We start from the raw sequence: 27,385 nt of genomic DNA on the forward strand, positions 1-27,385 counted from the left end.
CTGCTCCATGTACTGATGTTCACATTGCATGAATACATTTTAAAAAAAGATGCCTTTTTGATACAGAATTGCTTGTGTTGATTTATTTTTGTGCCAGCTAGACAAATTCCTTGTTAATGCTGGAAGCATCTGCTGACAAATTTCTATTTCTGTTGAATATAACTGTCCTCCAACACATCAATACCTGTTTAATATTTGAGAAATTAAGGAGTAAAAGGTTAATAAGTGATAATGATTTAATTTCATGATTATTTTGTGTGCTTTATAATTGTTGGTTAAACAACATCTACATAATTTCCCTTTCATTTCACTGGGGATGAAGAGATGAAAACAGTCACCTGCAAAACAAATGACAGATGATACAAATGTGCCTTGGAAACTCAGTTTTGGTCTAGCCTGTTTTTGACTTGATTTTTAATTCTGGATTAGCTTTTAAGCGTTTGGTAAGAATTTGAGTTTCAGACAGGAACGGAACTGTTTCCTTTCTCAGATAAGGCACTATGTCATCTGTGTCCTATTAATCATGTTAAAAGGATCACTGCTTTCATGAAATAGTGTTTTGGAGAACCGTATTTTTATGGTTTGTTACAAATACAAAGCATGTGTCAAACCGCTCTGTTATCTGTCATTGCGTGTTGGGAATATAAATGGACTACAGGAAGATTTTCTCTGTTGATATTTGTAAATGAACCAGGACTCTTCCTGAGTGACTTGTGGTGTCATTGTGCTCAATGATTAGAGAGTGATTATTCTCCACCCTGCTGCCACAAACACTATCCAAACTTATATATGCAAAGAAATTGCCATAGTGATAATCACAATTAATTTTTCTTCCTAAAACAAAACAGTTTGTCAAACACTTTGTCATAAACATAGTGTCCTTTTATATGTTGATGTCTTCTCCCATACTATGGAAAATGAAAACATGACACAAAGCCATATGTTACTTCTGACTTTATTATTTCAAATTCTGTCCACTCATTTGATATGAATCGTACTGAATTCAAATCCTGTATTTATGCTGCCTTTTGTTATTAATTATTAAAAGTAGATCAGAATTCACTAGAACACTACTAAGCACTAACAGTACTTGTGAAGAAAAGCTTCCAAAATTGAGCCAATATTCTGCAGAAAATGGAAGATTAAGTGGGCAAAATGGATCACACAGAGACTTAAAAACCTCTTAAAGGTTTGGAGTTGGCAACCAGTTGTTAATGAATCATCATTAATATCAGAAAAAGTGTAAATTAGAAACATTTTTCTTTCAAAGGGGGTTATTAGTACACATTGCTTCAGAACAAGTAATTATGGAGATAGACTGTAACATATTATGAAAGGGAACTTGATAACTATTTGAAAAGAGTGTAAAAGGATATAGGGAAATGGGATTACAATAAATCACTCCAGTGGTGAACTAGCATCAGCATAGCACAGAAATCTGATTGTCCTCTGCCTGTGCTATTATTGCTATAATTCTAACAAGTGACATGTATTTATGATTCAGTCTATATTTTTATACAGTTCTGATTATTGTTGCATTGATATATAGAATATCTCACAAACACTTGGGCAGATGCACTGTCATAATTGAATATATTTACCTAGACAACCTGTTCAGTGATGTTAATACACACCTCTGGAACAAGTGGGACATGAACCCAGGCCTCTGGTCCAGAGGTGAGGATAATACTACTGTGCCACAAGAGCCATTACTGTCACGATGCTACTTGAAGGTGTTTGAAAAATGTGACAGCTGTATGTAATTAATTTGTGGTAACTTGCTCTTTGTTAATTAGGCACCTGCTTTTTTTGTCCGTAGCTCCTCAAGGGTGAGATGCTGGGAATAATTAGCTTTTCATTTCCGAACTTGTATAACGCAGCAAGCTGATCAGAATTCAAAGTGCTCCAAAAAATTCAGAAAACACAAGAAATGCAAGAAAAAATCTTCAATGGAAAGTTTCAAAATAATTTTGGAATTCTCTTGAAATGTTGCATTTTGTTGTATAAGCAGTAGTCTACCATTACCAGGGAAAAATATGCACTTTGTAAGACAGTGATCAATATAAATGAATGCCAAGCCAAAGCATATTAGGAGGGGTGACTAAACGATTAATGAACAAGGAAGGTTTTAAGTAGGGAGTTAATTACTGAGCAAAGCTGTAAGTGACTGGTGATGTGGACTCAAAAGTGGAGTGAATGCATGTTTGAGAAGGACACTGTAGATTGATGATGTAAAAGGCAATAGAGAGATTTGAGAAAGGATAGTATATTGTGGCCATATACACTTAAGATGTTGCAAGTGGCTTTGACTTGGGCTGTTTTGTTGCTGTGACAGGAACTGCAATTCATTCTGAAGGGATTCAAATGTGGAGCTGTGGAGAAAATGGGCATGGATTTGGGAGGAACCAACATCATTTGAACAGGAAAGAGAAGTTGAAGATGGGCTGGCAATTACAAGGCCAGATGGGTCAGAAGTGAAGGCGGCTAGTGATGACAAAAGATTTGAAAGGGAGCAGAAAGAGACCAAATAAAGGGAACAGTTTACAATGTCAGACAAAACACGCCTAGAGAAAGTTGCGTGGTCAGCAGTCCAGTGAATGAATGGAGAGGGGAAAGTCTTGTAAACAAAATTAGCTTGAAGAAAACATGGGGTAGGAAAGAAGTGAGAGAAAATTATAAGTAGGAGTGGCCTGAGGGAGATTTGGCTTTGGAAGTATAGAGATTTGTGGGAAGAGAAGCAGTTGAATGGATAGTATTAATTTTAGTGACCGAGACGTGTATAAGCTCCTTGAACTTGTTGAATGTAAAAGGGAAAGTGGTTAAGAGGATGGTTTGTAATGAAGAAAGGAATCTTGGGACGTGGTCAATATTTTTCTTTGGTAAACATTGGCAGTATTAGACCCAATGGGTATGCTGGAAGTTAATAAGAGAGGACAGTGGGACAATTAGGATTGTTGCTAATAATGAGGAAGGGATATGTTCTTCATGCGGCCCTTTGGAGAATGCAGAGAGAGCAGCAGCAGGGGATAACTGTGGGTTTAAGCAAAAGAGATCCAAGTCAGAAGGTAGGCAAGTAATGATGGTTTGGAGTGTGCAGTGGGAGTGGAGAAATAGCAAATGGCTTGCCTGATTGAATGTCAGAATTTTCAACATTGCTGATATAATTCTAAACCAAAAACTGCTAAAGTGGTCCTTTGCTATGCTAGTTATTTAAGTATTAGGCAAGCACTAGCTTTAGTTGTGTAACTCATCGCTCAGTGGATATCACTAACAATGTTTAATAGTTCTTTCTATCTCTGCACTAATTGATTCTGTGATTGTATAGTTAAGAGTCTTTTGACCTTGACACCTACGACACCTCCAGTATTCTCAGTAACAAAGACATCAGTGAGTAATTTTGGTGAAATGACACTTGAAATTCATTCCATTATGCCAGCAAGTATGTGTCAAGTGTAGTACACGCGTTGGCTGGCATTGAGATAAAATTGCAGCACAGGAGGATGTGTATCTCTTTTTCGGTGAAGTATCTAAAGCAATAAATTGGAGTGTTTACTGACACATTCAATATATCATTGTAGTGCATTTTGCAATTTATTTGCAATCCTGGTGTCATTCTTATGGTTAGAGATTTTCCCTGTCATTATGCTACTCATTAAAGTTTATTTCTCCAATTAGTAGTTACACCCACTGCACAGGATAGCACTGAGCCCCTCTTCATCTAAACCTTTCCATCCCTTTCTCCCTAATGCATTTATCCAGCTTTCCTGCAGTAGCAAGTTACACATTTTTAAATTGAATCTTCCCTGATACAACCTGTCAGTTCTGGTTTCGTTCTTAACTTTCCTTTTTGCACTTTCTCCAGTGTCTCTGAATTTGTTTTATTGTACAGAAACCAGAACTGTGCATCATGCACTTTAACATAATCCCTCTGCTTTACAATTCTGTTCCTCCACAAATGAACCTTACTGTTTTGTTTGCTTTTCCTGTGGCTTTATACATTGGCGTTCCATCTTGTAATGGTTTGTGTGTCTGTACTCACTAAATCCCTTTGCGCCTCTACCCCAATTAAACTCTTACTTTCCAGGTAGTGTGTGGCTTCCTTATTCTTCCTATCAAAATCAACCTAGTTTATGACTTCTGATCATTACCCAGTGACTTCTGCTGGAAAGTGGATGTGGAGCACAGTGAGCAAAAGAAGTTCTGCTGCACACTGTAGAAGTTTTCCATGCAAATGGGATGGATTCAGGCTTGGATTTCTTTGGTTTGCCCAACATGAATATACAGATGGCTGGCTGTAGAGTTTACTAGTGGTAATGTGTCTTTATGGGTGGTGCAGCAGTCATTTCTCCACATCTGCAGTGCTTGTCATGGTGGCTTGTGGAACCAGCCTGGCAATTAACTGTCCAAACTCAGCTCATTCATATAACTGTCAAAAGGCATCATACTGAAGCCTGACATTTCACAAGAGTGCTGATCACTAACGCATGTGCGGATGTATGCTAGCTTCAGACTAAAGAACTGTCAGCTCAATTAAAGAACAGTGGGTCAACTCATACATGGAATTACCAAACTGTAACTATAATTAAAGAAGAATAGATGCAGAGAAGTTCAGTTGCTTGGAATTACAGGCGGAAAGAGAACACATCTCGAATGTTTTACTCAAACTGGTGCTCTTACAACCTACAGTTGAATTACCAACTAATTATCGCATTTGGATTAGAATTAACGATAAATGTTCTATACAACTTTTTTTTTCTTTGAAGGAGCATTTTGATAACCATAAATTGAAATCGTGGCATGAGCAGCAATGCAATAATGCCTCAATTAATCATGTCTGCTGTCAGATCAAAGTTGTTAACAAGCGAGTGGATCTCCCATGGTATCATTATAGTATGCCTTGATAGCATTGGTTGAAGGATAAATGCTGACCTGTACACTGAAAAAAAATTTCATTCAAGATTTGAAAGATTTCTAGTATCCGTCATGACAAACAGTGGTAGCTTTGGTTTGACTTCTCGAGCCAAAGACAGCAGCTCTGATAATTCCAGCACTCATTTTTTGCTGCCCTGAAATTTCAGCTTGAATTAAACCACCTTGAAGTTGGGCTTGGATGCCAAACCTTCTGGCTCAGAGGTCAGAGATCCCTTTGAAAATGCCAAGCTGACACTTCGTCTAAGTAACAGTATTGGCTGACCTTGAGGTGTGGTCAACTGATCAGTACCCACATGGGCTCTGCCATTGCATTGCTCACTATAAATATAGTGAGTTGCTACTTTATAAGAACAGTCCATTGTACAGTATGATGGTGCTGATTGACATTGTTTTCTATCACAAGGCAGTTTCATTAAATATGTTCTGTTATTAGGTTCATCACCAATGCCAAAAGATGCTGACAATGCACATTAAATTTCTTAATTAGAAAGGAACAAGGATACATCTTGATCCTAGGTGATTATCACTGACTCCACAAACCTGTTAAATCAGGTTGTACAATGTCTCACAGATCAAACATACATCTGACCTATCCCCCATTCCTGATTGGAAACACTGAATGATCCAATATCACCATTTGTTTCTTTATTAACAGATTGAAACAGAAGATGAAAAGAGACGGTTCGAAGAAGGAAGAAACAGATACTTACTTACCAAAGCCAAAAGGATGGCCCAAATACAGAACATTCAATAATGCACAAACCATCAATAGCCCAAGGCAGCTAATGAGAAGTATTTGACATTCGGCACTGTATTACTTGAAAACTATTTAAGTCTTAAATGTTAACCAAAGCACTATTGTGTACTATTTAAAACCTAAGTAGTATTATATTTGAGCAAATCTATGCATTCCATTGAGATATTTGTGTTTGCAGGTATTATACTGTTGAAAATATATCATTACAGAAATAAATGCTGCCAGGCTTTGGCTTATGAGAAGACTTGGTATTTATTTTCTCTTTATAATCTGACATTTTCCCACCACCTCCCATGTGAAAATGGTAACTTTTGTCTGGGAATAAAGAGCCAGTGTGATCTGTACACAGGAATTGATTCCTTGGACAGAACATTTGGAAATGAAACCTCAACAAGAGGAGAACTTCACCTCATTTTAATTGGACCAGTGACTAGCAGATGTTTGTTGCACTGTGGCAAACAGTATGCTGCTGAAATGAGGACAAATGTTGGACTTCTGCAACGCCAGAAGGGACCGTCAGGTCAGTCCTGAGAGGGAGCATGGATAAAGGCAATCAAGAGGTGGGTGGAGGAGGGATTGATGGCTGATGTCTGTGACCAATGAGTCTGAATTAACGCGGTTTTAAAAATAGAGTTCTGGTCTCTATGACTCAGTTAAGCATAGGATAAATCCACTGATTCATCCTAAGGACTGAAAACTGACACTCATTATGCTGCATATATCTACAGAGTGTATTGATGGCCTTGAGATGAGAACCTACTTAGTGTGAAGATGCACTGACGCAGGGAACAGGTAGCAAATGAATCCTAAGAAATGCACCTCAACATCTTCAATATACTGAGCTTAGAGAATAGACCTCCATTGCAATCTGCTGCCCATTTATCGCCAGTTTTTCAGGGTATTGAATGTTAGGAGATTCAACTAATGATAATCGAATTGCTGCAATTTGCCAGTTTGGTGGCCCACTGGATGATGTCACTGGTTCTGCAGCACTGAGTCATTGATCTAGGGCAGAAAATGGATCTCATTTTGTCCATTTTACAGCGATGGCCTTGCCTCTGAGTCAGAGGTGGTATGTCCAAGCCCCAAGCCAATGACATGAGCAGTTGGCACTTCAATACCATACGGAGGGAGTGCTGCATTATCAAAAGTGTCATCTTTTGGATGAGATGTTAAACTGAAGACCTGTCTGCTTTCTCAGATGGGCGTAAAATATCCCAGGGCTTAGGGAGCCAGCTGACTGTCTGAACACAGTATATTAAAGTTATTATGGTAAACCTACACTTTGCATAAATTGCTAAATTTTATTTACCTTGATTCAAAGAGTTTTCAGTCTAAGACAATGCATGCACTTACTGTTTGTCCACTTATTTTGAAAAATGGATTGTGATCCTGTAACTGAATTGGATTGAAAACTTATAAAATGTGTAAGGAAAAGAGTCACTTATTGCTGCAGATAGAATTACCTAACCTGTGTTCCTTTCTGAGGTTGTGAAAAATGCTATAAAATCCAAGTTCTTGCTTTCTGTCCTTCTTACTGGGAGCAGGAATTCATCCTGTGAAGTAAACAAGCTTGTCCAGGTTTAAACTTTTGCCTACTACTCTACTTTCAATAATTATGCCAGAGTCGCAGTTAGCGAGTCACATGCATTGCGATCATATTAAGTACTGTAGTACATGGTTAACAATGACCTTATTCTTGTGTTAGTTGTATGCATAGAATAGGGTTCCTACTATATTTTTAGGTTCTTCATGAATGGAAATATTACACTTTGTATCATGTTGATGCAAAAGAGGAAAAAAGTTGCATTTATATATAATTATTGATACTTTAAGTTCACTATGGGAAAGTATGGCAACTAATTTTGCAAAGGAAGTCAGACATTGAGCCCCTTGAGCCTCCTCTGCCATTTAATAAAATCACAGCTGATTTGATTTTAACAACAAATCCATATTCCTGTGTACCCTTGATAAGCTTTCACCACCTTGGTTGCCAAAAATCTATCCACCTCTGCTTTAAAGATATTTAATGACTTTACTTGCACCACCTTTTTAAGAACAGTTCAAAAACACCATCAAAATTTCCTGATCTCCAATTTAAAGGGCAACTGCTTATTTTTGAACAATGACCCTTCTCTGTAGATTCTCCAAAGAAAAAAGGAAACATCTTCTCCACATCCATCCTGTCAAGGTTCTTTAGGATCTTACCTGTTTCAATCAAGTTGTCTTTTACTCTTTTAAACTCCAGCACATACAACCCAAGTCTGCCCAATGTTTCCTCATTAGACAACTCAGTCTGGTAGACCCTGTCTGAACTTATTCCAACACATTTATACCTTTTCCTCAATAAGGTGACCAGTATTATACGTCGTACTTCAGATGTGGTCTCACCAGTGCCTTGTATAACTGTAGCATAACCTCCCTACTTTTGTATTCAATTTCCCGCACAATAAATGATAGTATTCTGTTAGTTTTCCTAATTACTTGCTGTACCCACATTGGCCTTTTGCGATTTATGGAAAAGACATCTCAGATCTCCCTGCTTCTTAGAGTTCTGCAATTGTGAATGGTGCTGAACTAGCTGTATAAATACAATGGCTACAAAAGCAGATCAAACGCAAGGAATACTGCGGTAAATATCTTGCCTCTGACTCCCCAAATGACTGTCCACTATGATGTGGTGATGGAATACTCCCCATTTGCCTGGATGATTGCAATTTTTACAGAACTAAGGATCTTGACACCATCCAGAACAAAGTATCCCACTTGGTGGACATCTACAAACATCCAATCCCTCCACGACTAACTCACAGGAGCAGCAGTGTGTACCATCTACAAGATGCAGTACAGAAATGAACCAAAAATCCTTAGATGACACCTTCCATTATCGACAACCACTACCACTCAGAAGAACAAGGGCAGCAGATACGTGGGAACTCCACCACCTGTAAGTTCCTCTCCAAGCCACTCACTATCCTGAATTGGAAATATATCGTAATTCCATCGGGTCCCTGTGTCAAAATGCTGAAATTCCCTCCCAAATAGCATTGTGGGTCAACCTATAGCACATGGAATGCAGTGGTACAAAAAAACTGCTCGCCACCACCTCCTTCTCAATGGCAACTGGGAATGGGCAATAAATGCTGGCCCAGCCAATGACACTCACAAGTGAATACATAAAGAAAAACTCTGCCCATTTAGATAATATGCTTTTTTTTATTCGTCCTGCCAAATGAACAGTTTCTCGTTTGCCCACATTACATACCATTCACCAGATTTATGTCACATAACTATATCTTTTTGTAGCATCTTTATATCCTCTTCACAACTTTTTCACACAGAGGATGGTGCATGTATGGAATGAGCTGCCAGAGGAAGTGGTGGAGGCTGGTACAATTACAACATTTAAAAGGCATCTGGATGGGTACATGAATGGGAAGGGTTTAGAGGAATTATTGGCCAAATGCTGGCAAATGGGACTAGATTATTTTAGGATATCTGGTTGGCATGAATGACATCTATTTCCATGCTGTACAGCTCTATGACTCTATGACTTTGCTGCTTACCCTTGGTGCATCAGCACATTTGGCAACCATATGTGTTGTCTCTTTATCAAATAATGCTGATCTTGCTAATGTTGATCTTGCCTCGCGCATGCCCTGTGCAATGTAACCTGTATGCCTCTGTCCAAGTTTTTTTTTCACCCTATGATCTCTATGTCCTTGTTTACCACGATCTGCCTGTACTGCTCATAAGCAAAGCTTTTCACTGAACATAGGTACACGTGTGTAGGGGTGACCTGTATCTGGCCAAGTGAGATGACTTGTACCTGAACACACTAAGCGGCCCATGCCTCCTTACAAGATAGCAGACAGAAGCTAAGCAAAACTAAGCAGCCTGCTCACACAGTGAAATACAATGGTACCTTTGAACAGAACAGCTAGAAGGTCAACAAAAGAACGCTGTAAATTCCCATCCGAGATAGCTCTGATAAAAGGATGCCATAGGACAGATAAATGACCAATTCCAGCTTTATTAATGAAAGGATGATTGTCCCTATAAATGAATAATGTTAGGTGCTAGATTAGATCCTTAAGCAGCTGCAAGGATAATAGCTAAAGTTATTTCATAATAAATCGTTGCCTCTTTGAAGCTACCAGCAATACTTCATAGTTTCTAGCTAAAAATGCTCTAATCATAGAAGTTGATTTCAGTACATAACCAGGATATAATACAAGCATTAAAAAAAATTTAAGCTTAGATGTAAAGATTAACTAGCCTAAGGAGACCTCTTATGCCCTGAACAAGGTAGATTGATCACAACCCATAAATTACAAAAATGCTGACAGTAGTTGTATAACATTACACTTGTAATTAACTTTATAACAGAACTTAACCTTATAGCAATTAGTTAAAACGAACTGACTTCTTTTTACATTATGTAATTGGGATAGTGGGAAAATAAAAGGAGTAACTGAATGGGATTAAAAAGCACCAAAATACAATGGATGATGGAATTTGAGCTGTCCTTACAGAAAAACAAGCTTGAGAAAGACCCGAAGGAGTAGAGCCGTTAAACTTTTGGAATGTGGATGAATAGGATGCATAGGAAGATCCCAAGGTTTAGAGATTATAATGTCTAATACCATAAGATCATGGTATTAGCTGGGGTTGTCCATAGAAGTGCCCATCACTGATTAGGTGTCCCACAGGATTGGGTGTTTGGATTAGGGGGAAGGACAGTGACTACACTCTATTTGAGGACTGTAACACAAAATGTATAAAAATGCTGTGTTTCTTTGTAAAAGCGGAGGGTGCGTCATTGACCTATCTTCCAAAGCCAGATTCGGTGAAGATCCTTTGGGCCTCTCCCTGCATAAACCGGTTTCTCCTTGAATAAACACCTTCCACTTGCCTGAATCCTGCCTGCCCCCTGAGTCTTTGTCCCAGGTCGGGAAAAATGCTCCTACAATGTGATAATAAATAAAATCAATCAATCAATCAGTTCATTTTTATAAATTGTAAGTAATCGAGGGCTTAACACTGGTGTCCGTGGCTTACCGCTCATTACATCTTGCCAACTACTTATGCCTACTCTCTGCTTTCTGTAAGCTGGCCAATTTTCAATTCATGCCATTCCTACACCATGAGCTTTTATTTTCTGCAATAGCATTCGATGCGGCACCTTATCAAATGCTTTCTGGAAATGTAAGATCATTGGTTCCCCTTTATCTAAACTGCATATTACTTTCTCAAATAACTCCAATAGATTGATTAAGTATTATTTGTCCCTCACACAGCCAAGTTAACTCTGCCTGATTAACTTGAATTTTTCTTCATGTCCTGCGATAAATTCATAATAATTACTAAAATTTTATTTAGGAATGATGTTAAGTCAATTGTCCTGTAGACTCCTGCTTTCTATCTTTCCGTCTCTGTCCCCCTCTCTCTCACTTGCCCCCCTCCACTTTTGAATATTGGATTTATAATGTCCATATTTCAGTGTAATGGGACCTTACCCAAATCATGGCAGTTTTGGAAAATTAAAGCCAGTACATCAGCTTTTTCACTATCCACCTCTTCTTACGACCTTAAGATAAAGTCCATTAGGACCCTAGCACTTGTCAGCCCACAGCTCAATACAACGTCTCTGGTGATTATAATTTTCTTGAGTTTCACCCTCTCAATTTCCTCATTTATAGTTGCTTCTGGGATGTGACTTGTGTCCTTTGCATGAAGGCTGATGTAAAATACCTGTTCAATTCATGCAGCATTTCCTTATTTTCCGTTAATAATTCTCCATAATAATTTTCTAGACGACCAATGTTCACTTGGTTAAATGTTTTTAAAATATTTATAGAAACTTTTACTAACTGTTTTAATTTTCCTAGCCAGCTTTCTCTCTTTTCCTCATATTAGTGTTTAGGCATTGTTTCCTTTTCTTTATATTCTGTCTAATCTTCTGACCTGCCACATGTCTTTGCACAATTGTATGCCTTTTGTTTTACATTTGATAAGTTTACTTTTGGGAGGCAGGGGGTGCTGTTAACTACTCCCACAAGTGACATCTATCCTTTATCATTTCTCATCTCTACCCAGATCATTTCTATATCCTATTCTGAAGAAGGGTCACCAGACTCAAAATGTTAACTCTGCTTTCTCTCCGCAGATGTTGCTGAGTTTCTCCCGACATTTCTGTTTTGCTTCCGTATTCTGGTTTCCTGAACTTAGTTCATTCCTCTCTATTTGCTAGTATGGTTCATTAACTGAAGTGTCATTGAAAAACTTTGAAAAGAAAAATTAATTTTAAATTATGATATTTTTATAAGAATGGAGAAATGTGATTGATGGTGCCAGTTCTAGTTTAGATAAATCGGAAGGATTAACGGCTGAAAGCCAGTTGCAAAATCCGAAACAAAATGATGGCTGATATAAAGGGTGATCACCCAGTATTGTGACTACCAGACACACCATGGGTAAAGCTGGAAGAGAAAGAGGTAGAATGAAGATATTCCACTTATATTCCATTGGATTTTAAGGGCCACAAAAGCTATACAGTAGTATTATGAATTAAATATGTTGTTAAGAAAAATAATTACACTTCATCATAACCAATATAATTTAACAAGGTGTTATTTTTATCAGGGTTTCCACAGGAAGATTAACAATACAAAAGGGTAGGTCCTAATGAGTTTAGTGGTCTCTCAGTGTACTTCAAGAGCCTGTTAAATATCTCACAACAATTTCTGGATTTCTGACTTTACCTGCGGGTGTGTAGACTCCAGGATTTGCTGTCAGTTTCAGAGGAGTACAATGGCCAGTTGGCAAGTTTGCCATCAATACCACCACAAACCCCCAGCTAATGTGTCTCACTAGAGGCTTAATTGGTTCATGTCAAAGACCAAAAGTGTAAATGAAATAAGACTGCAAAACAATATTTTTCTACTGGAAAACTCTCCTGCTAGTGATCAGAGAGAGTTGTCAAAATTCACTCTGGGAAATGAACTGTCCATCATCACCAACAGCTTTGCTTATCCATCTGCTTTGATAGCAACTGGTCCATTAAAAGATCAATGCTGTTACATAATCCACCATCAGCTGAATTTGTTGCCAACAGTTTCTGTCAGTATCTGTCAGCACACTAGATCTAAATTATTAATCCTGTTAATCAGTGTTGGCCCACAGTCTGTTCCTAAGATTGCAGTCATCTGGAGCCTTGATGATCCCTTAGCTGGTTGTCTGAAAAGTAACTGGTTGGAACAGGAGGAGATTAGTTTTGTTCATTTGCCTGGCTTATCAAGAACAAAAACAGTGACAGTGTGTAGTGAAAGGACGGTAATAGATCATTGTAACCTTATTTCTGCACTAATAAACCAAGCACTTTTTATTCCAGTCTGCTTTCTGTCAGCCGTCATTCAGACGATTGCATTGTCACTTCTGAGTCAGCACATTGTGTATTCAAGTCCCGGCCCAGAGATTTGAGTTCAAGAACTAGGCGAGCTCTCCTGTGCAACTTACTGAGGAAGGGCTGCACTGTCAAAGCTGCTGCCTTTCAAATGTAATGCTAAACTATGGCTCCTTCTTATCACTGAGATGGGTGTAAAAGATTGCTTGGCACTATTTGAAAAATATGAGAATTCTTTCAGTATCCCGGTCAACATTTAATGCTCAGTCAAAATCACTGAAGGAAACCAGATTGGATCATTATTACAATTTTATTTGTGAGACCTAGGATGTGTGAAATAAACAGCAAATACACTTCTGTGTTGCAATGTTCATGCAATGTTTTAGGATGACCCATGGTCTTGAGAGGTGCTATATAAATGCAAGTCCTGAAAGATAATGCTATCTTGTCTTAAGTTGTTATTTAGCTACAGTGTTCAGTGGTATGAAAATACCTGATGCATGTGGATCAGGATTAACATGGAGGCCAATCACCACAGGTCCTATTTGTTCTAAATCATTTTCAAGTATGTATTCTGTGAAAGAAATTAAATATTTGAACTGTCAGTGCATTTATGGTGGGGATAGGGTGGACTTTGGAGTTACAGTTAGAAATAATAGCACAAAAGAATCTAACCCATAATTTACTCCATGGGATGGCTCCTACCAGGAGAAGTGAGACAATAACTCACTGAAGCACAACAAAGAGGAGGTCAGTATTTCACCAAAGATGCTGAATCCCTACCTGAGCTGTTGATATGATGAACTGTGCAAGTACAGGGATCCAATTCCGAAGCCCTGGAATCCAGTAAAAATTGTTACTGAACCCAAGGCCACAAGGTCATACTTATTTGCGACTGCAACCAGTAAGCAAATGGGAAGGTGCATAGTTTGTATTTTCACATAGCCCAGGAATAACATTGGAAAGATCACAATCCAGGGATACAATATCATCTATGCAGTGTGCCAACTTATTACTGAGAACAACAAATCCTAAAACTGCAAGATGGAAGTATAAATCTTACCACCATGTACAGCATGGAAACTGACCCTTCGGCCCAACTCGTCCATACCAACCAGATATTCTACATTAATCTAGTCCCATTTGCCAGCATTTGGCCCATATCTCTCTAAACCTTCCTTATTCATATACCCATCCAGATGCCTTTTAAATGTTGTAATTGTATCAGCCCCCACCACCTCCTCTGGCAGCTCATTCCATAAATGCACCACCCTCTGCATGAAAAAGTTGCCCTTAGAAACTCTTCTAAATCTTTTCTCTCTCACCTTAAACCTATGCCCTTCAATTTTGGAAACTAGAGTATAAACGGAAATCCCCTGTCTTCGGAAAAAGACCTTGACTATTCAACCTATCTATGATTTTATACACCTCTATAAACCCCTCAGCCTCCGACGCGCCAGGGAAAATATCCCCAGCCTATTCACTCTCTCCCTGTAGCTCAAACCCTCCAACCCTGGCAACATCCTTGTAAATCTTTTCTGAATCCTTTCAAGTTTCACAACATCTTTCCTATAAGCAGGGAGTCTAAAATTGAACGCAGTATTCCAAAAGTGGCCGAACCAATATCCTGTACTGTTGAAATATGACCTCCCAACTCCTAAATGATGAATAATAATTTTAAAACGGATTACAATGTATAAAACTCTAAAAATGTCCTTCTAACAATCTTCATCGTATGGTATAGAATCACCAGCAACTGGAGGATTAAACTAGAAGTCTTTCCTTTTTAATCCTGCCTCTGTGGTTTTCTTGAGAAATCGCTTGATTGGGAAAGTTTCCAAAGAGTTAATGGCAACTGAAGGCTTCACAGTTGTTAACGAAGTTTACCAACCATGACTCCAATGGGGTTTTCCAGGCAGGGACCAAGAAAATCATTTTCTGACAGGACAGAACAGGACAGATCACACACATTCAGCCCAGTGGTCGGTTTTAAACATTTAAAGGTTCTAACATCTGAATCATTGGAAATGTGCTGCTCTGCTGCAGAAAATAGGAGTCATGAGATTGAGTATAGACTCTACAACAAATGGGATTAGAGTCATAGAGCATGGAAACAGACCCTTCGGTCCAACTCGTCCATGCTGATCATTTGCCTGCATTTGGCCCATATCTCTCTAAATCTTTCCTAGTCATGTACCTATCCAAATGTTGTTTAAACATTGTAACCGTACCTACAGTTACCACTTCCTCTGGCAGTTCATTCCATATACGTACCAGCCTCTGTGTGAAAATGTTCCCTCTCAGGTCCCTTTTAAATCTTTCCCCTCTCACCTTAAACTTGGGGCTCTTAGTTTTGGACTCCCCTACCTTGGGGAAAAGACCTTTGCAATTCACCTTGTCTATGCCCCTCATGAAACCTCTATATGCTCACCCTGAGCTCCAGGGAAAAATGTCCCAGCCTATCAAGACTGCCTTATAACTCAAACCCTCGAGTACTGGCAACATTCTTGTAAATCTATTCTGTGCCATTTACAATTTAATGATATTCTTCCTTTGGAAGGGTGACCAGAACTGTACATACTACTCCAAAAATGGTCTCACCAATGTCCTGTACAGCCACAACATGACATCCCACCTCCTGTACTCAAAGGTCTCAGCAACGAAGGTAAGCGTGCCAAACCCTTCTTCACCACCCTGTCAACCTGTGACTTCATCTTCATGGAACTATGCACCCAAACCCCTAGGTCTCTATTCGATAACACTCCCCAGGGCCCTATTGTTAACTATGTAAGTCCTGCCTTGGTTACCAAAATGCAACGCCATATTTATCTAAATAAACTCCTTAGGCCACTTTTCGGCCCAGTGGTCCAGCTGACCAAGATCCCATTGTACTCATGGATAACCTTCTTCGATGTCCACAATACCACCAATTTTGGTGTCATCCACAAGTTTACTAACAATGCTTCCTTTATTCTCACCGAAATCATTTATATAAGTGACAAACAACATTGCAAAACACTGCAGGTGATAGGCATCCAGTCTGAAAAACAATTCTCTTTCACTATCTTCTGTCTCCTACTGCCAAGGAATTGGATTGATCAACCAAGAGATGAGCAAGTGTTCAGGCACTCCCAAAAAAGAACAACACTGGAGGGAGTTGAGAAGCAGAGTCTTTGAATAAAGAATGAAATACATCTAGAAGAAGACACAATTATCACAGTCATAAAGCATTGAGATGTACAGCACGGAAACAGACCCTTTGGTCCAACTCATCAATGCAGACCAGATATCCCATACAAATCTAGTCCCATTTGCCAGCATTTGGCCTGTATCCTTCTAAACCTATTCCTATTCATATACCCATCCAGATGCCTTTTAAATGTAACTGTACCAGCCTCCATCACTTCCTCTGGCAGCTCATTCGATACATGCAGCACCCTCTGCATGAAAAAGTTGCCCCTTAGGTCCCTTTTAAACCTTTCCCCTCTCATCTTAAACTATGCCCTCTACTTTTGGACTCTCCTACTCTGGGGAAAAGACCTTGACTATTCACCTTATTAATGCCCCTCATGATTTTATAAACCTCTATAAGGTCACCCCTCAGCCTCCAATGCTCCAGGGAAAATAGCCCCAGCCTATTTAGCCTGTCCCTATAGCTCGATCCCTCCAAACCTGGAAACATCCTTGTACATCTTTTCTGAGCCCTTTCAAGTTTCACAACATCCTTCCTATAGCAGGGAGACGAATTGCACACGGTATTCCAAAAGTAACCTAACCAATGTCTTGTATAGCCGCAAGATGGCCTCCCAACTCTATACTCAATGGTCTGAGCAATGAAGGCAAGCACACCAAACACCTTCTTCACTATCGTATCTACCTGAACTCCACCTTTAAGGAACTATGAACCTGTACTCCAAGGTGTCTTTGTTCAGCAACACTCCCCAGGACATTACCATTAAGTGTATAAGACCTGCCCTGATTTGCCTTTCCAAAATGCAGCACCTCACATTTATTTAAATTAAAGTCCATCTGCCACTCCTTGGCCCATTGACCCAGCTGATCAAGATCCCATTGTAGTCTGAGGTAACTTTCTTTGCTGTCCACTACACCTCCAGTTTTAGTGTCATCTGCAAACTTAATAACCATACCTCCTATATTCACACCCAAATCATTTATATAAATGACAAAAAGCAGTGGACCCAGCACTAATCCTTGTGGCACATCACTGGTCACAGGCCTCCAGTCTGAAAAGCAACCGTCCACCACCACCATCTGTCTTCAACCTTCGAGCCAGTTCTGTATCCAAATGGCTAGTTCTCCTTGTATTTCATGTGATATAACCTTGCTAACCAATCTACCGTGAAGAATTTGTCGAATGCAACCTTGTCAAAAGCCTTACTGAGGTGCACATAGATAACATCCACCGCTCTGCCCTCATCAATCCTCTTCATTACTTCTTCAAATAACAGGACATTTGTAGTAATTACTGACATTTTAGTAGATTGCTAACAAATCCCTGGAATTTGTCTTAGAAAATATAGAACAGTACAGCACAATATCCTGGTAAATCTCCTCTGCACCTTTTCCAACACTTCCACATCTTTCCTGTAATGAGGCCACCAGAACTGGACACAATACTCCAGATGTGCCCAAATCAGGCTTTTGTATGGCTGGAGCATAACTTCACGGCTCTTGAACTCAATCCTTCTATTAAAGAGAGCTAACACACCATACGCCTTCTTAACAACTCCATCCACCTGGGTGGCAGCTTTCAGGGAACTGTGGACATGAACCCCAATATCCCTCTGCTCCTCCACACTGCCAAGAATCTTTCCGTTAACCCTGTATTCTGTTTTCAAGTTTGTCCTTCCAAAATGAATCACCTCACACTTTTCTCGGTTAAACTCCATCTGCCACTTCTCAGCCCAGCTCTGCATCCTATCAATGACACTTTGTAACCTAGAACAGCCCTCCGCACTATCCACAACTCAACCCACCTTCGTATCGCCCACGAACTTACTAATCTACCCTTCCACTTGTACATCCAAATCATTTACAAAAATCACAAATCGAAGAGGACCCAGAACAGATCCTTGTGGTACGCCACTCATAACTGAGCACCATGTTGAATATTTTCTGTCCACTACCACCTTTTGTCTTCTAAGGGTCAGCCAATTCTGAATCCAATCTGCCACATTTCCCCCTATCCCATGCCTCCTTACTTTCTGCATGAGCCTACCGTGGGGAACCTTATCAAATGCCTTACTTAAATCCATGTATACCACATCTGCTGCTCTACCTTCACCTCTTCAAAGAATTCAATAAGATTTGTGAGGCATGATCTACCCCTCACAATGTGATGGATTCACAGCAGGAGCTCATTGTTCCTTAATACAGTCATGCACCTTATAGTGGAGGTCCTCCAAATGGCATTGTTGTTGCCAAATAGTGAGGAGACAATCAGCCAGATTTACCTCTCCTCCCTTACCTAAGGAAAGGTAGACTGGCATTGGAGGCAGTCCAGATCAGTTCACTAGGTTGATCATGGGTGTGGAGGGATTTTCTCATGAAGTAGGTTGGACTTGTACTCATTGAAGTTTAGGAGAATGACAGCAGACTTTATGGAAACATGTATGGTTCTTATGGGCCTCGATAGGGTAGTTGGCAGGGGGAAGTTGTTTCACTTTATGGGAAAGTGCAGGACCAGAGGGCAAAATCTCACAATAAGGAGTCACTCATTTAAGAAAGATGTGAGATTTATTTTATCTCAGAGGGTGATGAATCTATGGAAGTCTTTACCACAGAGGGCTGTTGAAGCCTACTTCTGCTCCTAAACTGATGGTCTTATGGTTGCCCAATGATCAAAGCTGTAAAAGCTATTTACGTGGATGCTAGATGGGTATAGGTGAAAGCTTTGCATTTTACCAAGGTTCCCAATCTGATGCCATGAATGAAGAGTGATATCTTGGGTATATTATTAGAATGTACCTGCAAACTTATATCTAGAAGGAGTTGCACCTTCATGAGACAAGTGTGTAAGCAATAGAAGGAAATTTGGCTAGAGTGTTTTGTTTTTTAATTTATGTCAAATGGCAACTAGAAAATAAACAAGGAAGTTACCAAAGCATTGCACTGTTATTCAATTGTAAATTTAGTTCTAATTAATTACTCCCTCAGAGGATCAGCAATAAATAGCAGTAAAACTTTATTCACTTTCAGGAATTATAATTACTCAAGAATAGCAATAAATTAAAGTGAATCATTTTGTATTTGGATCATAAGCAACATTTTCTGTGAATGAAGTAATGGAGATTTATCATTTCCAATATGCTGATTCTTGACTCTAAACTAAAACCTTAGGAGCCAAGCCTCTTGTTATATACGTGGCTCAAGATTCTATGCTTTAGTTCAGCAAATATTTGATGAGCTAATGCCCTATTAATATCTGCTGGACCCCCATTGCAATTGGCCTTACTGTTGCTGTGGAGATAGACCCCTGTTGCAACAGGGCTCTCTGTTGCCATGGACACCAAGAGTTCTTGCTGTTCAGGAAGCAGTTTCCCACAATGCCTTGAAGATTTAAGCCCGGTGAAAGGATTCATTAAATGGATTAATTCAGCAATAAGATTCCTTGGAATGATCCTGACAATTTCTAAAATGGCACAATTATTATTTGTCAGGACTGTACAATTGTATGTCTTTTGTGCTTTTCTTAGATCTGCTTTCCATTATTGTTGAGTCCAAGTCACCTCATATAATCAAACCATTCTGTCATTGAATGTCATCTTTCGGAAAGCATCTTTTCAGTAGTCACATGCACTGATGAATAAGTTATTCAAACCTCATTTAACATCACCACATTAAGCAAGCACCCCTTCACTGATTCCATATACTGAAGGGTATGTTATTCAAACTTCATTTAACAGCACGACAAAGGGGAGAAGTTATTTTTTTTATAATCCAATAGACTGCATGTTATGTTTTATTCATATTACACTGGTACAGTCTGATCATGACAAGCTCATTTGCACTACTGTAGGCAGTATGGTAATGATAAAATTCAAGCCACTGGCCAAAACTTCTTCAAATCTGAATTATTTCTAAACTTTAAAGTCACTATAGACACGTTAAATCCAAAAATGTTTGAATTCAAGACCTTAACAATTGGTTCCTATGCTAAATTAGTTTTGAAATCCTGGAAAATTGATAGAATTCACATTTTTTATCATCTGCCCTTCTTCCTCCTGTTATTTCGTACAAATTCAAGTTCATAGAATCAGAAGATGACTACAGCACAGAGGGAAGCCATTCACCCCAATGTGTCTGTGCAACAGCACATCAGCTAGCTCTCGGCCCTTTGTCTGTGGCCCTGCAAATTTTCTTTCTTCTGGTACTTTTTCTGTTCTACTTGAAAACCTTAATTGAATCTTCCTCTATCAAACATTAAGCCACTGCATTCCAGTTCCCACAACCACATCCTATATAAAATGCTTTTTGTCCAACTGCTGTTGGTTCTTTTGTGACTCACAATGTGTCCTCTGGTTCTTCTCCTTTCCATCAATGGGAACAATTTCTCTCTGTCGAGAGACCTCATGGTTTTAAACACCTTGACCATATCTCCTTTCAACTTTATTTTCCCTAAGAGGAATAATCTCAGCTTTTCCGGTCTCAGCTAAGTATTTCATCTTGGAACTATTCTTATAAATGTTTCCAATTGTTAATTCTTTTATGGGACATGAGCACCACTGGAAAACCTACTGCTTGACTTAAATAATGCTTCTTCCTTAAACTGTGCACAGCCTGCTGGAGTAGGCTGATGCTGACATGTGGAATATTTCCCTGATGTGTGCGCCACACTGAAATATAGAAAGATCTTTGTAAGATTTGCTGCCTACCTGCTTGCATGGCTTCTACATTTCAGGGAATTTGTATCACATGCTCACCAGTTTCACTAAAATGGATTCAACAGTTTGTGTTCAAGGACTTTAATGTTGCAATGCCTTTGTATGTTTTAATTACACAATGCATATAGGAGTAATACAATTTGTTTGATGGGAGTACAATGGATAATGCACAGATTTGTAGTGGTTTGTTTGGTCTGTGTCCCTGGAGATTTTAAATTAACTAATGGATGTTCATGAAAAAGGTAGTCAATTCCGATAGGTTTAAAACAACTGTTCCGCCATGCTATGACCTTGGATCAGATCCTGAAGTTTGTTAAGGTTCAGTTACGGTTCAGTAACTTTTTGTTTAAAGTAGATGAAGTTTGGGAATCACAAATCCTTACAAATACAATTAAGTCACAAGATTCCATGGATATGAACACCTAAGCATAAACTTTATTGCCCCAAGAAAGTAAAATAACTTATAATCTCTATCTTATACCTTAATATCCAAATCCAAATGAATAAAGCTGCAATGTCAACTTTATACACTAACATCAAAATCAACTTGGGATAAACATGAATAAATAAGCAAACTGTGGTCAAGCACAATATCCTGCATATTAATTGGCAGACGTGACCAAGACATGGAAAAGGTGCAGAAGAGGTTTACCAGGATGTTGCCTGGAATGGAGGGAAGGTCTTACGAGGAAAGGTTGAGAGAGCTGGGGCTTTTCTCTTTAGAATGACGAAGGATGAGAGGTGACTTGATAGAGGTGTACAAAATGATCAGAGGTAAAGATAGAGTGGACAGCCAGAGCCTTTTTCCTAGGGTGGAGGTAGCTATTATGAGGGGGCATAGTTTTAAAGTGAGTGGAGGTAGGTATAGGGGAGATGTCAGATGTAGGTTCTTTACTCAGAGAGTGATCGGGACGTGGAATGCATTGCCGGAGAGGGTAGTGGAGTCGGCCTCATTAGGGGCCTTTAAGCGGCTATTAGATAGGCATATGGATGATAGTATAAGATAGGGGAGGAGGTTAGATAGACCTTAGGATTAGGGTAAAAGTTCGGCACAACATGTGCTGTACTGTTCTATGTTCTATGTTGTATACAGAAAATGACTTGGTGGAGTTTACACATTCTACCCGTGTCTGCATTGGTTTCCTCCACATGCTGCACTTTCTTCCCACAGTCCATAGATGTGCAGGTCAGGTGCGTTAGCCATGGGAAATGCGGGGTTAAGGGGATGCGGTGGGAGTGGGGCTAGGTGGGATGCTCTTCAGAGGGTTGGTGTGGATACAATGGGCTGAATAGCCTGCTTTCACACTGTAGGATTCTATGGTTCTATGCAAAGAAAGGTAAATAATTATGCAGTGATAGTAACACCATGACTGTTCAGCACTATGATTGGAGTTCAAATCCAACCTAAACTGATTGGACATGAGTGTCCTCTGCAAGTTTAGCATTAACAAGAAGCTGAAACCACTTCACACAGACATTAGATCTGAAGTGTAAATTGGGTGACAAGAATGAAACTGACTCAGAAGCAAATCAAAGTGACACTCCTTCTCCAGGATGTTTCACTCAGCTGGGTTTCACTGTCAGTTCAAACCCTAATGCCAGATTAGTCTGCAACCACAGTCCTGGTGCAAAACCTAAACCACTCCACACATTTAACTTCTGCTATAGTGTTGGACATACTCAGAGTCCTTTGTGAAAGGGGTTTAACTAAAGAAGGGTCACCAGACCCGAAACGTTAACTCTGATTTCTCTTCACAGATGCTGCCAGACCTGCTGAGCTTTTCCAGCAACTTCCGTTTTTATTCACAAAACTAGTTTTCCTAGTGGGCATAGGTTCCCAGTGCAAAACTGCCCCCAGTTAAAGATCTTAAAAATTTATATGTGCAGAAATAATTCCCCCTACAACAGTGATATCCTTTGTCTCGATGATTGCACATAAAGTTTAAATCAAATTATATATTATTAACTGATAGGATTGACAGGAGGAAATAGGACATAAATCCTAGTGTTAGTTATTAATCGAGAAAAATGAGGTAAATAATTGAATTGTTTCCTAGTAGGATTCAAATTCCCTTCAAGTACTTGATTTGCCTAATGCTGTGCAAAAAAATTGTACGAGCAAAGAGTTCTATAAATCATGTTTATACTGTCATATGTAACCTCATTTACCAATTTGCTAAGAAATACTTCTGATGAAGCATCAAACCATTTAAAAAGTGCTGCAGTAATTTGAAGAGCCTGATACCATGGCACCAGGCTGGGAAAACAAGTCTAAAGATCAAAATAAATTAAACACTAATATGTTTCCTTTGATAAGCAAAATCCTTTCACAAGGAACACCAGCTTAATGAGGTTTGTTGACATTCAGGGATCTGCCATTCCTGTGTTGATAAATGCTAGGTTTTTTTCATAACAGGAGATTATTGAATGTTTGTCATTGTTTTGGGGCAACCACATAATTCCTTCAAAACCAAGAAAAGTGATTCAGTGGTGCTGCAGTGCGAACTGAATAGTGATTTCTACTTCAATCATTGCAGGCTTGAGTTACTGAAGACTAAACACTTCGCTCAACTTTCAAAGTATACATCTGTTTCCAGAAATGAGGCATTGTAATGTTCTTGATTTCTTCACAGTACAAAGACTAAATAATACAACCAAAAACATTCAGCCTATTCGTGGAATCCCTACAGCTGGGTTAGCAAACTATTCAGCCCATACCGACTCTCCAAAGAGCATCCCACCCAGACCTACCCACCTGTACCCCTACATTTCCCAAGGCCAACCACCTAACCTGGACATCTTTGGAGTGTGGGAGGAAATCAGATCATCCAGAGGAAACCCACGCAGACAACGGGGGAATGTGCAAACTCCTCACAGACAGTCACCTGTGGATGAAATTGAACCTAGGTCCCTGGCGCTATGAGGTACCAGTGCTAACCACTGGATACTGTGCTGCCCCATTCTCAGAGTTGAACACTGTACTTTAATATGTTACCCAATGTGTAATGAATTCTTTCATCATTGCTTGCTACTAGGATTTATAGTCTTAATTATTTCTTGATTCTTCATATAGAACTACCATTGTAGGCATATTTGTTGCCTCAAAGTTGTACATGGTTCACAGTATTGTTCTGAGGTACACAGTACAGGAAAATTTGAATGCTCTTCTAATTCTGAATGAGCTGATCTAAATTACAGGAGTGGGGAAATATCTAGCCATGCTATACTTAATTTCTGACCAGGGTTCCTGCTCCTGACCATTCTCTAAATCTACGGGAAATGTGCAATGTTGGGTGAGGATTCGATCAGTTTCAGGCAGAATGCTTTTGTATTAGCTGATGATGCTAATGACCAAAGCTTGCGCATGCTTCTTAGGTGAGAGGTGTCGGAAGGCTCTGAACATCTGTGAAAACTACCCCGACAAAGGCAAGCATCTTCTGGAATGCTGGAAATCCACTGAAAAGAATTTAAGAGGGTACGGGTTGAGAAAATGAGTGATATGTTCAACCTTGCTCAGACCCTCATGATGTGCAATTTTGTATGTTGATAAGATGGGTTTCTTCTGGTTAAATCTAATCCTAAATGTCTTGCCCAGTGGTCATTGGACTCCCCCACCCCAGGGATAAAGCCTTTGCCTGTCTACCCTATCCATGCCCGTCATGATTTTATAAACTTCCAAAAGGTCACCCGTCAGCCTCTGATACTCCAGGGAAAATAGCCCCAGCATATGCAGCCTTTCCCTACAGCTCAAACCCTCCAGCCCCGGCAAGGCAATGTGTGTCAGCAAACAATTTCATAGCACGGACACCTTGGTCAAGCCCAACCATGTCCTCACCAAGCAACTGATACACGTGAACTCATCTATAGTTGCATGGGTCACTGGGTCCAGCATAGGAGCAGCTCCTATGCACCATCCTCTGTGTGAAAACGTTGCCCCTTAGGTCCCTTTTAAATCTTTCTCCTCTCACCTTAAACCCCTGCCCTCTAGTTTTGGACTTCCCCACCCCGGGGAAAAAGCCCTTGCCTGTCTACCCTATCCATGCCCATCATGATTTTATAAACCTCTATAAGGTCACCCCTCAGCCTCCGATACTCCAGGGAAAATAGCCCCATCCTATTCAGCCTTTCCCTACAGCTCAAACCCTCCAACCCCAGCAACATCCTTATAAATCTTTTTTGAACCTTTTCAAGTTTCACAATATCTTTCCTAGACCAGAATCAAACATGTTATTCCAGAAGTGGCCGAACCAATGTCCTGAACAGCCACAGCATGACCTCCCAACTACTATAGTCAATGCACTGACCAATAAAGGCAAGTGTACAAAATGTTTGCTTCTCTACCCTGTCTACCTGTGACTCCACTTTCAAGGAACTATGAACCTCTACCGCAAGGTTCGGCAAAATTCCCCAGAATGCTACCAAAAAATGTGTAAGTGCATTGAGCAGAGAGAGAAAATTGAGTGCCAGGAGATCTGTGCATTATGAAGAGTAGAATGAATTTTTGAAAATTTTATTTCCAATCTGACTCCAATTACATAACAGTGGGAGGTGTAATTTGTTCTGTCAGTTCAGGTTTGCAGGCTGTGTTTGAGTCAGGTTATGCATTCACACCATTCAGGAGCACAAAGCCTTGGCAGAGGGTGGCACTGCTGTTGCACAGCGCCAGGTACCTGGATTCGATTCCACCCTTGGGCAACTGTGTGGAATTTGGACATTCTCCCCATTTTTGCGTGGGTTTCCTCTGAATGCTCCGGTTTCCTCCCCCAGTCCGAAGATGAGCAGGTTAGGTGCATTTGCCATGCTAAATTGCTCATAGTGTGCAGGGTAGATGGATTAGCCATGGGAAATACAGGGTTACAGGGATCAGGTAGGGGGATGGGTCTGGGTGGGATGCTGTTTGAAGGGTTGATGTGGACTTGATGGGCTGAATAGCCTCTTTCCACACTGTTGGGATTGTATGAAGTCTATGACCCTTTAGCAGAGGAAGAGGAATTGCTGAACTGTCATTGTTTGAGTGAGTTGTCACTGAACTGAATGTAAAAGCTGTTATGAAGGTGAGCAAAGAGTTATCTCATTGACAGGTAGCATGTGTGGAACGAGGAACAGAGTTAACACTTGAGGTCAATGACCTTCTATCGAAACTCCCCGTCCATTCTATGGACAGATTATTCACCCAAAACATTATTGCTGGCTGGAATTTAATATTCACCAAGGTGAGTTTGATGGTGGGTGGGATGGTGATGGGTCAGTGATCTGCCCTGGTTAAGTCTGGATCAGGAAGGCAACTGGACAGCCTTCCCACATCTAACTGAGACCACAAGTGGACAATTAATGGTCTTGTCAGAGCCTCATGCCACCGTCACTGGTATTAACCCGGGGGAGCTCGGCATTGGGAATCCTGAGAGGCAAACCCATGTAAGGTTACAGGCTGGAAAGGGAGGGCAAGGAATGTCTCTTATTCAAAGGTACACAGTGACTAGTTCACGACCCAATGTCAGGAGTGGGGAATGCAAAGCACCAACCTTTTCATAGAATCCCTACAGTGTGGAAGCAGGCCATTTGGCCCAACAAGTCCACACAACTCCCACCCAGACTCAACCCCCTACCCCATCCCTGTAACCCTGCATTTCCCATGGCTAATCGACCTAATTAACACATCCCTGGACACTATTGGCAATTTAGCATGGCTAATCCACCTGACCTGCACATCTTTGGCCTGTGGAAGGAAAGTGGAGCACCCGGAGAAAACCAACACAGACATGGGGAGAATGTGCAGATCGAGGATGGAATCAGACCCTATTTACTGAGGCACTCTTGTCCTTGTTGCTAACACCCCTCTCCCTGTTCCCTTCCCTGTCACCCCACACCTCTACCCCTACCCTGAGTCTTTCAACAATCCTGGGCATCAGATGAGGGCAGTACTAGCACCTGCCACCTTTTCTGCTTGCATGCTGAGCAATACACAGCTGCCAGCCTGTGACTGGCTGGCAGCTCTTGCACATAATTCAATGGGCATTGCCAAAAGGAATCAGAGTTCTCTCTGAGTGAGAGACTTCCATCATCTCCATTCAATACCACCCTCTATTTGAGCATCCAGCGGTATTTTGAACTCGTGGTCTTTGTGTATAAGGCAATGGTTTTGAGGAGATTAATGTTCACGTAAGATTGGCTCCACCCATTCTTCTGAGATACACACAAAGTCTGTGGCTGGAGATAAGGTGCTTGACTCTAGATTTTGGAGGGAGCAGATGTATCTGGACCAGCTCCCTAAGGTCCTCATAATTCAGCCTGAACACGTACATATCACTGTTGTACAATAGACCTTCTTATTATCTAAGAACTGTGCCTCATCTGTAGATGCTCTACAGCAGTGTATTCTCTACGACT

The 27,385-nt window shown here is 40.2% G+C and overlaps 1 protein-coding gene across 2 annotated transcripts in view; it reads left to right on the top strand.

The window, feature by feature from the left end:
• The window catches only part of acot7 (acyl-CoA thioesterase 7), a 237,685-nt gene extending 231,754 nt beyond the window's left edge, over positions 1-5,931 (top strand). For both annotated transcript variants that reach the window (XM_048615117.1, XM_048615118.1), the window contains exon 9: positions 5,588-5,931. In XM_048615117.1, the coding sequence (XP_048471074.1) occupies positions 5,588-5,686 (99 nt within the window). In that variant the 3' untranslated portion in view covers positions 5,687-5,931. The remainder of the gene's footprint in view (positions 1-5,587) is intronic.
• The last annotated feature ends 21,454 nt before the right edge of the window (positions 5,932-27,385 follow it).

This window comes from Rhincodon typus, chromosome 31, assembly GCF_021869965.1.
Source record: "Rhincodon typus isolate 14 chromosome 31, sRhiTyp1.1, whole genome shotgun sequence".
Classification (NCBI taxonomy): Eukaryota; Metazoa; Chordata; class Chondrichthyes; order Orectolobiformes; family Rhincodontidae; genus Rhincodon; species Rhincodon typus.